The sequence below is a fragment of the Beta vulgaris genome, chromosome 3 (genome assembly GCF_026745355.1).
Source record: "Beta vulgaris subsp. vulgaris cultivar EL10 chromosome 3, EL10.2, whole genome shotgun sequence".
Lineage (NCBI taxonomy): Eukaryota > Viridiplantae > Streptophyta > Magnoliopsida > Caryophyllales > Amaranthaceae > Beta > Beta vulgaris.
Genome location: NC_079204.1, coordinates 14,651,808 through 14,668,794, shown reverse-complemented (window position 1 = coordinate 14,668,794; position 16,987 = coordinate 14,651,808). Strand labels below are relative to the sequence as shown.

The 16,987-nt window shown below is 35.4% G+C and overlaps 1 protein-coding gene across 1 annotated transcript; it reads left to right on the top strand.

Annotated features, from left to right (window-relative positions):
* The first annotated feature begins 4,978 nt into the window (after positions 1 to 4,978).
* On the top strand, positions 4,979 to 16,167 carry LOC104888846 (probable transcription factor PosF21). Its single transcript, XM_010673946.4, has 4 exons — positions 4,979 to 5,887; positions 10,146 to 10,278; positions 10,496 to 10,580; positions 15,369 to 16,167. Exons 1-4 carry the CDS (start codon positions 5,304 to 5,306, stop codon positions 15,731 to 15,733), a joined length of 1,167 nt encoding a protein of 388 aa, XP_010672248.1. The 5' UTR covers positions 4,979 to 5,303; the 3' UTR covers positions 15,734 to 16,167.
* The last annotated feature ends 820 nt before the right edge of the window (positions 16,168 to 16,987 follow it).

The following is a 16,987-nucleotide window of genomic DNA, read 5'->3' as shown; positions in this document are numbered from 1 at the left end:
AGCTTAGGCTCTGTTCTTTTGGACTGAACTGAATTGAATTGAATTGAATTTGTTTGAACTGAACTGAAATGAATGACAACTGTGAGAGGAAACTAATTGAAATGAACTGAATTTTTATTAATTTAATCCAAAAAAAAGTCTTAGTTCTCTCTGTTTGTAAAGAAATAAGTAGTGAACTTTTCGTCTTTCACTCTTTATTTTCTTGAGCCTGGCTTGTTACAAACTTGCAACCATAAAATTAAGAAGTAAGATCCTTAATAAAAATTAAGTAGTAATATCCCATGAGATTATAGGGTACTACTATTTAACTGGTAAGAACTTTGCATGTGAGTTGTCTAGCTATGAATCACACTATGAGAAAATAGCCTAAAACTTGTAATTATTATATTTTCTAGAACTTAAATAATTTTGTTTTTAGTTGCTTTAAATAACAATGATAGAATAATGCATATAAATGATCAATACATATCGAATTAACTATTAAATGAATCAATCAAATGGTTGTAGTTAATTTTATAACTAAAGAAGTATATATTAGTTATTTACTTTTACAATTGCAACAACTACTTTTACCAAACACTTATATTTCACACTACTACTTTGACAGATAACCTCTAACAAATACTAGTTCACACTACTACTTTGACAGATAACCTCTAACAAATACTAGTTGACCGCCAACAGCTACTTTAATAGGTAATCACTATTGCAAACGCTAATTTTGTCAAACAAGCCCTAATTTAAAACCGCCATGATCAGCTCTAGAAAATCCTACAAGCGAGAACTCACTATCTCCTTGATATCATTTACATTGATGTAATTCCTTTCCTTTTATTGTTGCCACTTGCAATTTCCTTCATGTCAAGCCTTTCTTCTCCTCTTAACATGAAGCACCATAGCGCCAAATTAGCAACAAGCGGCCTTCTTTCATCTTAAGAACGAATTGCATGCAGGTCCGATCCTGATCTTTTTGGGGTCTTAGCCGAAATAGTAGATTGGGGCCCCTTAAAAATGTAATTTATAATAGAACAAATTAAAAACATATACTTCAATTCTATTAAAATAAATACGTTGCTTAAATGAATGCAATTTTACTAAAATTAAATATATTAAAATAAATTGTTCAAGCAACTCATATACCATCACTTAATACATGATAGTTACGTTGATACCATCACTTGGAAAAAAATTCCCATTGCTTAATATACCATCACTTAGGGTGCGTTCTCCTCAACTTAAAAAATCAAGTTTCAAGTCCAATAAGTTCATATAAGTTCAGATAGTTGCAATAAGGTCCAATCAGGGCAATAAGTTCCAATCAGATGCAATAAGTTCCAATCAGGTGCAATAAGTTTCAATCAGGTCTAATAAGGTCCAATAAGTTCCAATCAGGTCTAATCAGGTCCAATAAGGTCCAAATAGTCAATCTTCAATAAACATTTGTATTATTGTCCATTATTTTATTATTCATAATTTCATATCACTATTAGTTGATTATGTTATTATTAGAATTTTAATTAAAGTACCACAATGATTATATACTATATAGTATTATACTTGTATTAGTGTCTATTATTTTATTAAATATTTGTATTATTGTCTATTATTTTATTATTCATATTACTATTAGTTGATTATGTTATTATTAGAATTTTTTATTAAAGTACCACAATGTATAGTATTATACTTGTATTATATTGTCTATTATTTGATTATTCATATTACTATTAGCTGATCATATTATTATTAAATAATATTATAATCATGGTCAAATAATTAAGGTTAACAATAATAATTATTATAATTACAATATCTTGCAATTCGTCTTTAAATAAGGAGTTAATGCATTCTACTATCTTCAAGTAAATGAAAGTGGAGTGAGAATTTTTCATATGTGCCAATTTTAACTTGTTAGCAATAAATGTTAACCAACTTTTGATTTTCTACTAGTGCTTTATAAAATCAAAACAAGACTATTAGATATATTAGTGGTGAAAGTTATGTATAGGCAAATATATAAATAATAATTTTTTTTTGTTAAATTAATTATCATAAGAGATAATTAATAATAATCATTTTTTAAAAGGATGAATTTTAATAATTATTACTTCATAATAAATTTTGAGGGGTAGTATTTACGTTAGGGGTAATATTTATGTTATTAATGGTCAATTTCTTTGTCTAATAAGATCAAATAAGTTTCAATCAGGTCCAATAAGGTCTAATAAGTTTCAATCAGGTGCAATAAGGTCTAATAAGTTTCATCATGGCCAATAAGGTCTAATAAGTTTCAATAAGGTCAATAAGTTCCAATCAGGTCCAATAAGTTCTAATCAGGTTCAATCAGGTCCAATAAGTTGAATCAGGTCCAATCAGGTTTAATAAGTTCCAATAAGTTCAGTTCAAGTTCAATAAGTTCAGTTCAGATAAGTTCAGGGCCAATAAGTTGAAGAGAACACACCTTTAATGTATCATCATGTTTATAGCCAAAGCCATTCACAAGAAGAGATCACTCCACTTAAACAGATGCAAACACACGAGTTCGATTCAGAATTTCGAAAGAGAAGACTTGGAAAATGACAGTAAAAATATATGTTATAATTATGCAAAATGAAAGGAAGGGGAGCTGCAGGAAATCCAATCAGTAAAACTTTCCACCAACAATTGTTGTAAATGTGCGAGTATTCTAGCACATAGCACCACCAACAAATTCAACCTAAAAAAATTGGAAACCATAAATTAATAATTTACTCATGAGAGTTTGATGCCAAAGAAAACTTTAAACTCTTCATCCTAACCATGAAAATTGCAGAGACAAAATTCAATGCCAATATATGATTTCTTGACATTTTTTAAGTTGCAGAAAAAAATACTCGTTGCTTTTTTAAGAGAAGGTTAACAGTTATATTTGGAAAATATGGAAAGTTTTCAAGATTTTAATGGTAGTTAGAGAAAATTGTGGGAATTAAAAGAAGATTAAATTTAGATCTTGGAAAGAGAGAATAACGAAAGAAGATGAAGGAGCATAAGCGTTTCTCACTTTCTCTTTCTTTCGTTTCAATCACGCTTATAATTGGCAGCGAAATTTTTTTCCTATGATTGGGCCTTTTTTCTGCTTGGGCCCTAGGCCATTTCCCCTTTAAACGCCCCTCAGGGGTAGCCCTGATTGCATGTCGAGACATCGTTCTTTTTCGGAATTCAGGCCTACCATTAGAAATTGCATTTTTACTAGTTGATAGCTTCTACAAAACAATCCCCAGAGTCCAAAACTATAGACATCCCTTTTTTGAGTTAGCTCACTCGTGTGCATATATCTAGGATCCAAATACCCCCATGTCCCTATCACCGTGGTAGCAAATTCGCCTTGGTCCGATGGAATTGAGCTTGAAGTTCCAAAGTTAGCTACTTTAGCTGTGTAACTTTCATCTAATAGTATGTTCACCCACTTTATATCTCTATAAATTTTCAGAATTGACATGGAGTTATGTAAATATGACAGCACATCGACAACTTCTGATGCTATACCTAAGCAAATGTGCCATTTCAAAATGAATGATTTCATGACATCATGTAAATGGTCATATTATGTCCCATTGTGGATGAATTCATACACTAATAATGGTACTTCATTCAACAAAACAAGCGAGCAAATTAAAAATGGAAAACAAGATAGGAAAAGGATGAAGAGGGGAAGGGGGGGGGGGGGAGGTAACAAGAGAAATTAGATTTAGGGAGAAGAGGGGATTGGGGGAGAGAGTATATTATCTACTTAGTTAATAAAGTCGTGTGAAAATCATAATCAAGACATTGACCTTGTTTGGTAAAGGAAGGTTTGGGGTAAAATTAGAGGTTTGAGCTCATATTAGAAGATTTGACTAGTTAATCCTCTATTTCGAGTGTTTGGTAAAAAGAGGTTTCACTTAACTTATCGAGGTCTAAAAACTCTTTTTTTTAAAAGTTGGCGGGGTGTAGCTGTTTGACATTAGAGGTTTGATAATGAGTGGAGCAATTACATTTATATCTTAATGTTGTTAAAAATTACGTTAATAAATGATAAAACAATGTACAATAATAGATTATGCACATGTCTTTATTGATCATTCTACAAAATAATGTAGGAATCAACTAGCTGCTTACCAAATACTTTTATACAAACAACTAATACAATCAACTAATCAAATAAGTTAGTACAATCAATTAACAGCTAACAGCTAACAACTATCCGCTAATGGCCAATTGACCGATTTGGTAAAAAAAATTGGCACATGACGACAATTTGGTAAAAAAGTTAATTTCGGTGACAATTTGGTAAATAAACTTAGCTTCGGATGACAAATTGGTAAATAAACTTATGTTTAGGTGATAAATTGATAAAAAAAAGTTAACTACTGCGACAATTTATTAAAAAAATTGAGCTCTCGCGACGTTGAGGCCAAAATTTTAAAAATCTATTCTTCTATGCTTTCCCATTTTTGTTAAATTTTATTCTTCTTTCCCACACATTTATTTACCCAACTATCGCTCATTATTTTACCATATATTCTTTCCATTCTAATTAATACAAGAGGAGAATAAAAAAAATTACTTCATTCATCATAATTATTTACCCAAATGTATTCACTATTTTTTTTATAATATTTAATGTATTATTGTCCCTAAAGTTGTTACTTCGGAGTGTATATGTTTTTAAAATTTTGGCCTAAACGTCGCAAGAATTCAATTGTTAAACTGTCACAAAAGTTAACTTTTTTTATCAATTTGTCACCCGAACCTAAGTTTATTTACCAATTTATCATCTGAAGCTAAGTTTATTTACCAAATTGTCACTGAAGCTAATTTTTTTTACCATATTGTCGTTAGGTGCTACTTTTTTTTACCAAATTGGTCAATTGGCCATTCGCTAATTGCCAAACATGTTCATGTCCATCATATGAGATTTGGTCTATCTCAATAAGCTTAGTCGCTCTCTAAACCAATAATAAAAAAGTTTTACTTACTACTACTATAATCCTGGAAAGTTGGGCCGTCATCTTCTCCAGAAAGTCTCTTCTTACATTCCTTTTTTCTGTCCCGCAAAAAGTTGGAATCTTGCCAACGTAATCTCTTTTTTCCTTTCATATTTTCCTGCTAAACATCACACTCATAGATCTCCCACTCCTTTTTTCTTTATTCTTTTTTCCATTCTTCCCAGATCTCATTTCACTTTTCAATTTCCCCGAATTGGATGATTTCTAGGGTTCATAATCATCATCATCTTCATTATTCCCCAAAATTAACAAATTAGGGTTTCAAATTCCGCAATAATGGACAAAGACAAGCTCGCCGGCGGTGGATTACCACCAATGGGAAGATTCTCGGCCTTTTCTCCCTCCTCTTCTTCACCATCTTCATCACTCCAACAACAGCAGCAAACTCAAACGACGTCGTTTAGCCATGATTTAAGCCGAATGCCGGATAATCCGCCGAAGAACATGGGCCATAGAAGAGCTCATTCCGAGATTCTTACTCTTCCCGACGATATTAGCTTCGACAGCGATCTCGGCGTCGTTGGAGGTGGACATGACGGTCCATCGTTTTCGGACGAAACCGAAGAGGATTTGTTTTCGATGTACATTGACATGGATAAGGTGAATTCGGCGACTTCTGCTACTTCGGGGTTTCAGGCAGGAGAGCCGTCGTGGGGGGCGGGGCAGGTGGCGCCTGGTGAGACGGGCGAGAGGCCGAGAGCTAGGCACCAGCATAGTCAATCTATGGATGGCACGACATTAATTAAGCCGGAGATGCTCGTTTCGAATGGAGAAGAGGCTCTTCCTGCTGAGGCTAAGAAGGCTATCTCAGCTGCTAAGCTTGCTGAGCTTGCACTTATTGATCCTAAGCGTGCTAAGAGGTAGTTTTTGGTATTTTGAATTTCGTGCCCTTCTTTTTTCAGGTTTTTGTTTCTTTTGAATGGTTAAATGTTTACAATGTGAGGTAGGTTATTTAGAGCTTAGAAGAATTGTGCAATTTGAAAAGGATGGTATAATGTGAGAATTTAGTGATAGAGAACATGGAGATGAATGTGGCTTATTGGAGTTGTTTCTATGGGTTTGGAGGTGTTTGTTTTTTAGCTGTAATATGGCATGATAATCTCCAGGATGTTCTCTATTGTGAACGTATGTATGGGAAGGTGTTGAAGAAGTATCTGAACCGGATAATGGTTATCGTAACGGTGTAGCACTGAGAGCTAGTGGTTTATGTTTGTGAAATTAATTTATATGGTTAGCTATGCGGTTTAGGGGTAAGGATGCTGCAGGTAATTCAACAAGACATGTTTTTTTGGGTTATCTTAGGAATGATGTCCTGGCTCATGAATTGTCAGTAGAATGTTAACATATTATTGTTAAGCCGTATCTGAAAAATCACATTAAATTAAGTCGTATCTTATGACATATCATCATTAAGGATGGATAGATAAGCTACAGGGAGTTGGCTGGCTGAATGGCAGAAAGATGAATGGTTGGTGGAAATAAAATAGCCATCCTGTTCCATATGGTATTAAAAAAGCAAACTAATTGGGAGTAATCTTTGACGCAGATCTGATGGTTAGGATCTCTTTATGTAGGATTCATATTTCTATCTTAAAGCTTATGTATGTTTTGAATGAGTGGCACAAGCTTTTAGCTTCATATGTATATGAAGCAATAATCTGTTAAAAACGTAGTCATTTTGTTCCTATATGTTATTACAAAAGAAAATTGAGTTGAGGGCAATCTTTAGAGATCTGATGAATGAGGATTTCAGTATATGGCATTCATATCTCCGGAAGCTTATGTCTGTCTAGAAGAAGCTCTGTTTATATTTATATTGTGATTTACTGTTATACGAAGTAATATAAGGAATGTTTCTGAGTGGCTCATTTGATGTGAAAACCACCATTTCTCTTATTGACATATACTATCAAAGGAGCTATTTGCTAGTGTTGTTCATCTTCTCGAAAGATTGTATCTTTTGGTCCGCATTGAACTTTTTAGTGCCTAAAGCTTTGTGACGAGTTTCTTACACAAGCATCTCAGGTTGATTGAGGAGTTCATGTATGTAGGTGGAACTGGAGTACGCGCTATGCCATGAAAAAGATAGAACTGAATGGAAATTAGGACAGCTGTACTGTTTTAGACTTGTAGTACATTATTGGCTCAAGTGCTGTGATAATTTTATTTTATGCATATATGGGGCTAATTACATACACTTGAAAAGATTTATTTGATATCTTTTTCTGGGTTTAGAATCAAGTTCTGTAGGGTGGAATTGAGGCTTTTTGTGTGCTCTCCAGCAAGTGAAAGAGCTCTATATTCTTTCACGTAGTTAATAACACCTATATGGTTACAATTATGTAATTTTACATTTCCCTTCAGTTTTCTTACTCTGGTCAAGTACTATAGTGATGAGAGACGGTCGCTATATATGTTTTGTCAAGACGATTTTCATTTGATTGTACTTCTATTCTTGTCTTATAATCCTGCAGACCATCCATAATACCAAATGTGAATGCTGATGGGACAGTTTTTTATTTTATTCAAAACTAATAGCTGAATTTGGCATTCATATTTATATGACTTGTGGCCTTACCATATGCAACTCTTTTGTCGTTAGCATGTTGAAAAGCTTTAGTTCCGAAATGTTTGAGGTACAACTCGAGTGAATAATAATTTGTTGTGGTAGGAGTTAATGCACATCAAGAGGGTATATTCTTTAAGGAAAAACTTGATAGCTGAGATAAAGGAAGAGAGGTTTTTTTTTTTGAAAGGGGGGGGGGGGGGTGAAGGGCTCTGAGAGGTTGCACTTGCACCATATTGTGTTGTGGTTTACTATATTCTTGATATAGCAATAATAGAACTCAAATCCCAAACCAATAAAGAAATCAGTCCAGTGTGAATCACACTCCATTAGGCATGTTTTGAAATGTGGTTCATGTGGGAGGGTTAGAGACTGGATAACATGAGGAAGATCAAGTTACATGATTGGCTACACAATTATTACGAGTATTCTCCTCTTAAGATATACGTAAAGATTCTTCGAGGTCCCTAAAACTTAATAGGTGCAAGTTCTGTTTAACTTACCGCTGGATTCAGTTAGGTTTTAGTTTATGTTAATTGTTAATTTTAAATGATTAATTTCACATGTATTTGGTGATAAATTCATGCATGCACTCTATTTTGTGGATTGTTGTTCTTTCTACTCATACCGTTGTAACTTACACTTCAAAGTAGGAGATATCACAATATGCCTTGCAGATTGTATATCGTAATAAAACGTATAGTGTTCTGATTGGAATTTGGACTTCTACTTTTGAACCACCCAAAATGCTTGCCCTTGTTAGGATAAGATCTGTAGTAAACTAATGACATCTAATTTACTGCTCTACTTACCCAAAAATATAACTAATTGGAAAATCCGAAAGCCTGATTTTTTTTGGTAACCGCTTCAAATCTCCGTCGTATATGGTAGTCTTGTCTTCTTAGTTTGGTGCAATGTCAATAAGTTCTTTTTTAATGACATTGCAATTTTAATGTTCTACTTACCGAAAATAAAACTACCATTCTACTGAACCGGAAATAAAAGTAATAAAAAGAATCTGAAGGCTCGATGGTTTCTAGGCAACAGTTACTAATCGTTGTCTTGTAGTGATCTCGCCATGCGTTATATACCTTCTTCCCAGGGTAATATAAATCCTGTATTCTCATAGGTTTTATCCATTGTTTAGGCTCTTCTACTCCATAATCAAATATCTAGGCCCAGAAATTTCTTCTATTTATCAGCAAAGAGGAAAGACATGACATCATCAACCCAAGCAAGGTTTTGTTCACTATTGTCCATATTCAAGAATGTACAAAGTGCATATTAGGAATAAGATTTTTCAAGTCATTGTCTATATGGGCGAGAATTGTTGCTTTCATTTTGCCTCCTTATGTCATGTTGCACATTTACAACCCTTTTTTTGTTTTCTTTTTCCTTAATTAATCTTGGTCTAATATGTAGAAAAAATTTGATGAGTGGGACTGTGGAAGGAAGGAGAGAAAGTGATTTCTAAGTTATAGGAGTGTTTCACCTATTTGGATCTCAATGGGTCTTTAAGGAATGTTTTGTTAGATTATCTTTTCTTGAAGTGCTTATATATTTTACTCCTTTTCTTGAGTTAGTAAGAGGATATGGTTTCTGTGCAAAAAGTTGTTGAAGACGTCTTTCTGACTCCAAACTCGTGGGATGAATCATGATATTCTTTGAGGAAGTTGGGTGTGTACTTTAACTTTACAAGCATAAGTTGGGATGATTGCTCTTGGTCTTGGAAGCACACTAAATAGAGAATTTAATTTTGCTATGCCGACAGGGTTTAGTATATATTATAATCTTGGGACCTTATAGGTCTATGTGTGAAAGGATCTTTAATTCTGCTTCACATGAGACTGTAACTATTTTACGATTTAGTCTTTGGAGGCGCTGTGTCTGGTCTAGTCTCTTGTGCAGGAAAGAGACCCTTCTGTTCTTATGTCAGTATAATTTATTAGTGAAAGAATTGTTGGATTGGTTAGTCGAAACAAGCTTTTTGTGGATCTAAATGTAAACCTTATTTGCAGAAAATTATCCATATTATATTGTTCATAACAAATTTTTAGCAGATATGCTTAGCTTTTGGGATGCTAATGGTATGCTCTTTAAGCTTAGGGCTGTGAGAGGGGATCTGAAATCGCAATGTCAACTTGAACATGATCCCAATTGTATGTTGAGATTCTGTGATGTTGATCACTGATCATCACTGCGTGTGACTGCTATATGTTCTGGACGCTACTATATATATGGCCACGGATTTCTTGGATCTGGGGCTCAATCAATTTCATTTGTTGATTAATATACTTGCGCTGAAGTCGGGTTTCTGTGAATTTGAAAGTTTCACTTAGGTCTCCATACTAAGGCTCAAGCCAAATAAGTCTGTAGGGTCTATATCCCCTTTTGTGTTTTGTTTTAAGATTAGGATCTTAGGGGGGATGTAGGTTTTGATTCCTTTCTGACTAGAGTGTGCTGTATCTTCACTGAATTTGCAATTTGGCTAGAACATATAACTGATTACCATTCATTTCAATTTTTGATTCTTCTTTGTTTTGCTTGAGTAGAATCTGGGCAAATAGGCAATCAGCTGCAAGATCTAAGGAAAGGAAGATGAGATATATAGCAGAACTAGAGCGCAAAGTTCAAACCTTGCAAACTGAAGCAACTTCTTTATCTGCTCAGTTAACCCTGCTGCAGGTAATAGTTTATTAGCACGACTTTCTTTAAGTGAAACATATAATGTACTTTGCAGCTTCCAATTAGTCGTACTATTTGCTCATTTCATCTGTAATTGCAACTTCAATTGATGGTAGCTGTCTTAACTTTTGTGTTGACATGTTTTCTTTCGAGTCAATGCTCTATTTTTCCTCATTCATGAATTCTTAAATTTGATGAATTATTTAATTATTTACAGAGAGATACAAATGGTCTTACTGCTGAAAATAGTGAGTTAAAGCTGCGTCTGCAAACAATGGAGCAGCAAGTTCACTTGCAGGATGGTAAGTTCCCCCATTGTTGGAAGTTGTATATTTCTCGTCCAACTAGTCAAGCACACTTGTTAATTTTGGGAATGCCTTACTTGCAGTGTATTAGTTTTGGACTGCATGTCACTGTTGTTATTTTGAACTTTATCTTTTAGTATTGCGTTGTTACCATGTTGAGATAAAAAATTGTGAATTTCTGAAGTTAGAGAGTTATCTACATATATTTTTTTTCCGCGAAAGAAAGATTCAACCATTTCTAATGGAAGCTACCTCTTCCCTATTATCTACTGGCAAATATGTATCTTATGATCGAAACGACTACTCAATAGTATAAAGCTCTCAGTGTCCTGAATGAGTCATATACGTTTAGTTCTTGCTAAGTAGGAGCTAAGAATTTTAATTGAACATTTTTGGCAGTTATGCCTTATGTTTTCTTACATGGTATAGTTTCTTCTATGATTTTGTGTCGATAGGACTATACTTATATTGACTTGTTCAATTCTATCAAGCTCCAACCTGTATTCCAAGGACTACATTGTGCATCGACATGAGTGAGGTATGAGTAGGTTACAAATCTGACGATGGGAAGAGATATATGACCCTTTGACACCCTCCACGTGGTTATTTGCGTAGTTACTACCTTACGGATCTTTTTTCCTAGATAGAAGTACTAATTAAAGATGAGGAGAAGCTAAGTGCTGGATCTTTCTTTGAGTCAAGAGTTGACTATATGGCCAATCCTTGTTGGTTGTTGCCACTTTGCTGGGAGAAAGATAGTTGTTGGAGGCCTTGCTGGACCACTGAGACAGACAAGAAGAATTATATTATGGCTAATAATAAAAAGAGTTAAGCGACTCCAAGGCCAATAAATAGAAGCTTATTTCAATCTATATTCTCGCACACAACACTTGGCAGAGGGAAGGAGGGTAGGAAATCATAGTTGGATAAGACGAGGGAAATAATATTTAAATATAAAATTCATCATGTAAACTATATATTCATTTCTTTTTGATAATTTCCTCCTTAGGCCAGCTGGCTGCAAATCCTGTACCAGGTAGTTTCGCGTATAATGTCTGCAGACTTCCCTGCCTTCTTTTGTTGTCTTCATGACGTTGCTGATCTGGTGTCTGTTATCTGTGGTTGTTTGGGGATTCACAAATTGAGATTTATCTGTTCTGTTTGGAAAAGATCTTCCACAACTTTTTGCGAAATAGTGATGTCTGAGGAAGTTTGTTCCCGGAGCTGCTTCTAAGACAATGATGACTTTGTCTAATTCAGATAATAGTATGGAAATCGAGAAGCTAGGTTATGATCTGCAATTTATCTTTTGAAGTTGAGAGAAGGAATCATGCAACATGATCAAGTACGCATCTGCTCGTTATTGTTTGACAAGCTTAGAGTTTTTCATGTACTCTAATTTTATTGGTGGAATTAATACGAAACAGACAATGCTTGTTTCAGATTCATGGTAAAGATAACTGTAAACTGGTGTAACTAGAGGTTGAAAGTGTCTTCATGCTTCTCTACCTTGCCTCTTCTGTAATATATCCTCCGTCCCATGTACTCTGAAAATTTTCACAAACTTTTAAGTAAAATATTTTAACTTTCTCTTTTTATGTGTCATACCAAAAGTGTCCTTATGCCTTCGAATTGTTTTTTGAGCTTAAAGTATGTGTCAAATAAAAAAAATAATATTGGGAATCACTTTCAAGCCTACTAAAATAAGGGTGGACATTATATTGGGACATCCAAAAAGAAAGGTTAATATCTTTTGTGGGACAACAAGGGTAGGATATACTAGATATGCAGATCTTGGTTTCTGATTAAGGTTGAATAGGTAGTATGCTGAGAAGCACACGAGCAGCATGACATAAAAAAATGAGGATATCTTTTTCAAAGATGACTTGCTAGTCTGATTTTAAATCATATGGCAATTTTATGGACACACATAGGGAGGATATAGCTTAAGATGGAGATGGTTATGACCTGGTTGGAGAGGGTGATCAGGGACAAGGGAAAATTGAGTCATGGACCAGACTCCTATAGGAGGCAGCAGCAGTGTTACTCCGACACCTTCATTTACCTCAAAAACGGGGTGTCGTGTTGGACATAATTTGCTTGGATACTTCATTTTAAACTAAAAACTTGACTTTTTTCTACAAAATAGCCGAGTCGGACACTTGGACACCCGTATCCGAGTAGAAATATAATCCGTGTCTGAGTAACATAGGGCAGCGGTATTTTTCTGCATATTGGCCTTTGTGTAGATTTTTATGCAACTTTGGATGATTAGATATTAGGTTGTGACTGGAAGCTACTTTTTTTGCTTTCTTCCATATCTTTTGTGGCCCCAACATTAGATAAATTTGTTATGTTTAGAGTTTCCCCCTTTCTCTTTCTGTTTTCCCTTTTTGAACATCCTGATTTCTAGAGTATCCTGGAGCATCAGCTGATTCTTTTCGGATACCTAGTTTCTTTTCCTTATATAAAAATATTAAATTGAATTTTGGAAGACCCTTTGACCATGCTTGAGATTACTGTTGAAATACAATTAAGTATGTGGAGGCTGCCATTTAAGTTACTCATCCTAGATAAGAGAGTAGAAACTATGTAAGATGTTGCGTTCAAGCTATATGATTTATCTTTGAAAAAATTCGCTTGAAAGTGTTCATGGGAGAGCTTCAGGCTCCCAATGAGGCCTCCTTTTAATCCATTCTTTATGGCCCTTATCTTGTTTTTTCGAAGGGCGAAGTTAGGGAGCCTCTCCCCCTGTTTTGTTCATCTCGAAACCTTTGCCAGAGACGCCTATGAGGCGCAAGATTCATAGTATTCACCCCTTGGATGTCTCGAGCTGCTTTTGCATGAGAGGATGCACCAATTCTTTTAAAAGTAACATGATATCTGTGAACCTTCATGCTCCTTTTTGTATACGATTTGTTAAAATGTTTCCTTAATGTGAAAAAACTCAGCCATATTATAGCTTTCTTTTGTAATATGTAATATATATTAAAGTAAATAAAAATAGTGCTTTTGCCGAAGGTGCATGTCTTTGCCTTGTGCTTTGTACACTTTTTGCCTTGATGCCCTCTTTTATCAAAAATATGAACACAAGTATGCATGTAAAGTTGGTTGAATTGTCGGGTACTACCTAGTTCACGCTGCGCAAAAGACAAGCCAAGCATTCCACTTATTGCTGGCATTAACGCAAACTTAGAAAAGCTACCTCGATTTGAAATAACGCGACCCGGACCTGTACTGTATTTTAATTGCACGACCCTGAATCTATGTGAGAGTCAAGACCCTCTTCTGGCTGGGCTCACCCTTGTAACCCAAAGGAGCCCCCTGATAATAATAAGTAGCCCTTAGTGTCTACCTTTTTGTCATTTGTAAGACAATACCTCAATGCAGATGTAATTTGCTGAAATCAGACTCGAAATGGGAGTGGCAGAACCCCTGAACCTTTAGAAGTAGTGATATCTCTTAGTTAAAGTGTTCTGTTATCCAACTTCCATGGTGTTTTGCCTCATCGTTTAGTCAACTATCTATTGGCAGATTGCTAAGGAGTTTCTTCCATTAGACTGGTGGACTTCTTTTGGTAGTTCCTGGATGGGATGGTGGGTGTCTGGTGCTTGGTTCTTTTCCTATAAGGAGAACTTTGTCTGGTTTGAGTACATATGAGATAATCATAATCAAAAAATGCTTTTGCTGCTGTAAGTCCCAAGATAGAATGTTGTTTGCCTGCAGGCCTGGTGCTGAGTTTTCCTTTCCTGTAAGGAGAATTGAATCTGGTTTGATTACAGATGAAATAATTGAAATTAAAGAACATTATGAATGATGCTTTTGCTCCTGTACGGAATTGGCTTTGAAACACATTGCATGAAGCTGAAACATTTTTCTTGAACACTCTTCTATGATTTTAATCTGTTGGTACTACCAATGGTCTTCCTAAGAACAATTTTCATCCTTTATGTCAATGACCTCTTATAATAAGGGATATAATGCTGCTTTTCTTGCCGTCTTTTACGTGTATCTTGTCTTGGCATTATATGATAGGAACCTGTGTATGGAAAAGTGCAGTAGGAAGATGCTATTGTTCATGTGTCAAGAGAAGCTTTTAATTTGCTAACATATAACCAACCCCTTTCACCCCCGCTTTACTGACACTAAATATATTGAATTAATGAATATAAGAATGTGAACAAAATTAAATGGTTAGCATTAAGTTTGAAAGCAATTGTTGTGTTCACAAAGCACATTCTGGCCAGACTGGACCATTAACTGGGGACCATTGGCCTGGTAAAGCTTAATAAAGGGAAAGATGCAATTTCTGAGGTCTGTTTGTATACGATGAAGGAAACTTGATGATGACAGGCTACTAGAGAATAATGTTACATACTTATGCAGTCCAACTAGGTTAAATACAGTCATTAGGTTTGGCATTTCAAAGTTCAGCCTAATACTTATACTAGATTGTATATTATCAAAATCCAATTCATTGCCTCTCCTAAACCCCAATAAAACACTGCTTGAGAGTGAGGGATAGCCTAGTGGTTACAGCTTCTCTCCCGGTTTCAAGAGGTCCTGGGATCGATTCTCACCCTTGGCAAGTTGGGACCCCCTTTATTCCCCCCAACCTGTCAAGGTTTCTCCTTACCTTAAAAATAAAAATAACACTGCTTAGAAGGTCGTGGTGCTGCTTTGACTTGAGTTTTTTTTTCTCTGGAAGACTGATGTGGATAAATTGTTTATTTGATTCAGCTTTCTGATGGGATTTTGTTTTCTTTATTTTGTGGTCTAATGCAGCATTAAATGATGCACTGAAAGAGGAGATCCAGCATTTAAAATTGCTTACTGGTCAAGCTATCTCCAATGGTGGCCCTATGGTGAATTTCCCACCATCATTTGCAGCCAATCAGTCTTTCTACCCAAACAACCAGGCAATGCACACTCTGCTAACCGCACAGCAGTTTCAACAGCTCCAGATTCATTCGCAGAAGCAGCAGCATCAGTTTCAAGAACGCCAACTACATCAGCTACAGCAGCAACAATTCCAGCAGCAGGAATTGTCGCAGCACTCTGGTGATTTTAAAATCAGACCTTCAATGCCATTACCAAAAGAAAATGCATCAGACCCCAATTCTGGAGCATCAAAGGATGAAAGGTCATAATTCATGCGTGAGAGTTCAATTTAGTTGCAGTTTGTCAACAGGGACAACTCTTAGTTGTTTATGTAGTCTCTTATAAACTACAGGTCTATTTGTTTGTAGTCGTTGTATCTCGGGATTTGCGATTTCTCGGTAAAATGTAGGCTTTAGGTAGTCCGAAGGCACCTCAAAGAAAAAAAAGTTGCTCCTAAAATCGGCATTGTTCTGCTGTTATTATTGTTAGATGGCTCCATTAGATTAGTTTAAGATTATTGTAACGCTGTTTAGAGTCAACGGGACTGGTGATTTGGTGAAGTGATGGTGGTGGTGAATGGTGATGTCAGTGTATGCTGTAATTTTGTCGAGCCTAGTTGGCTATTTTATTGTTCACTCATTTAATTGTAATCAAGCTGCAAATCGCCCTTGTGCGAGGCTTATGAAAAGAGTTAATTTAACTATATTGGTTGCCTACTATTCCCTCTGTCGTATAATATAAGTCTTGATTTCGTTTTTATGAGGGAATTAAGGCAAATGGAATTTAGTTTAGATAAGATACATAGATTTACTTGTATTGGGAAGGACTTAAATTTGCTTTAAAAAAAAAAAAAAAATTAAAAACAGTTGTTTTTTTTTTTTTTTTTTGGCGACAAGAGCAAATAGGCGAATTAAACTAATTTACCTAGCCTAGCCGCTATGGCTAAATTGTGCGCTGCGACAAGGTCTTCTCTACAAACCTTCTTTATTCCCCATTGAGGAACTCTCCGACACAGAGCCCTGAAATCATACATAATTGTGGCGATCTCAACTGTTTGATGAAGGCTTTTTGTTGCACGGACAACCTCCGTTGAATCTGAAAGAACTTGTATATTACGGAATCCTTTTGAGTAAGCTTCGTAGAGTCCCCGATACACTGCGAGAGCTTCAGTTTGTAGAGATGAAGAAGCTGAAACTATGGCGTTGCCCTCAAATATCTTTTCACCATTCATATACGCCATCCACCCTACTCCCGCTCTCGGATAGTTTAGCTTATGTCTCTTCCAAGCTCCATCTACCAAAACTTTGCATGCTTCTTGTTGATCAGTATCTAGAATGGGCGAGACCCTCTGATGGGAGTCAGACTCAGATAAACCCCCCTTGATTTGATGTCCTTTTATTCTATTACTTTCGTCAAATTCTTCGAGAAGGATGTTTTTCTTTTGTAATATAACAGACGGGTGTTCGAATAAACTCTTAAACACTACGTTATTTCTGTAAAGCCAGATTGACCAGAGAGTAGTA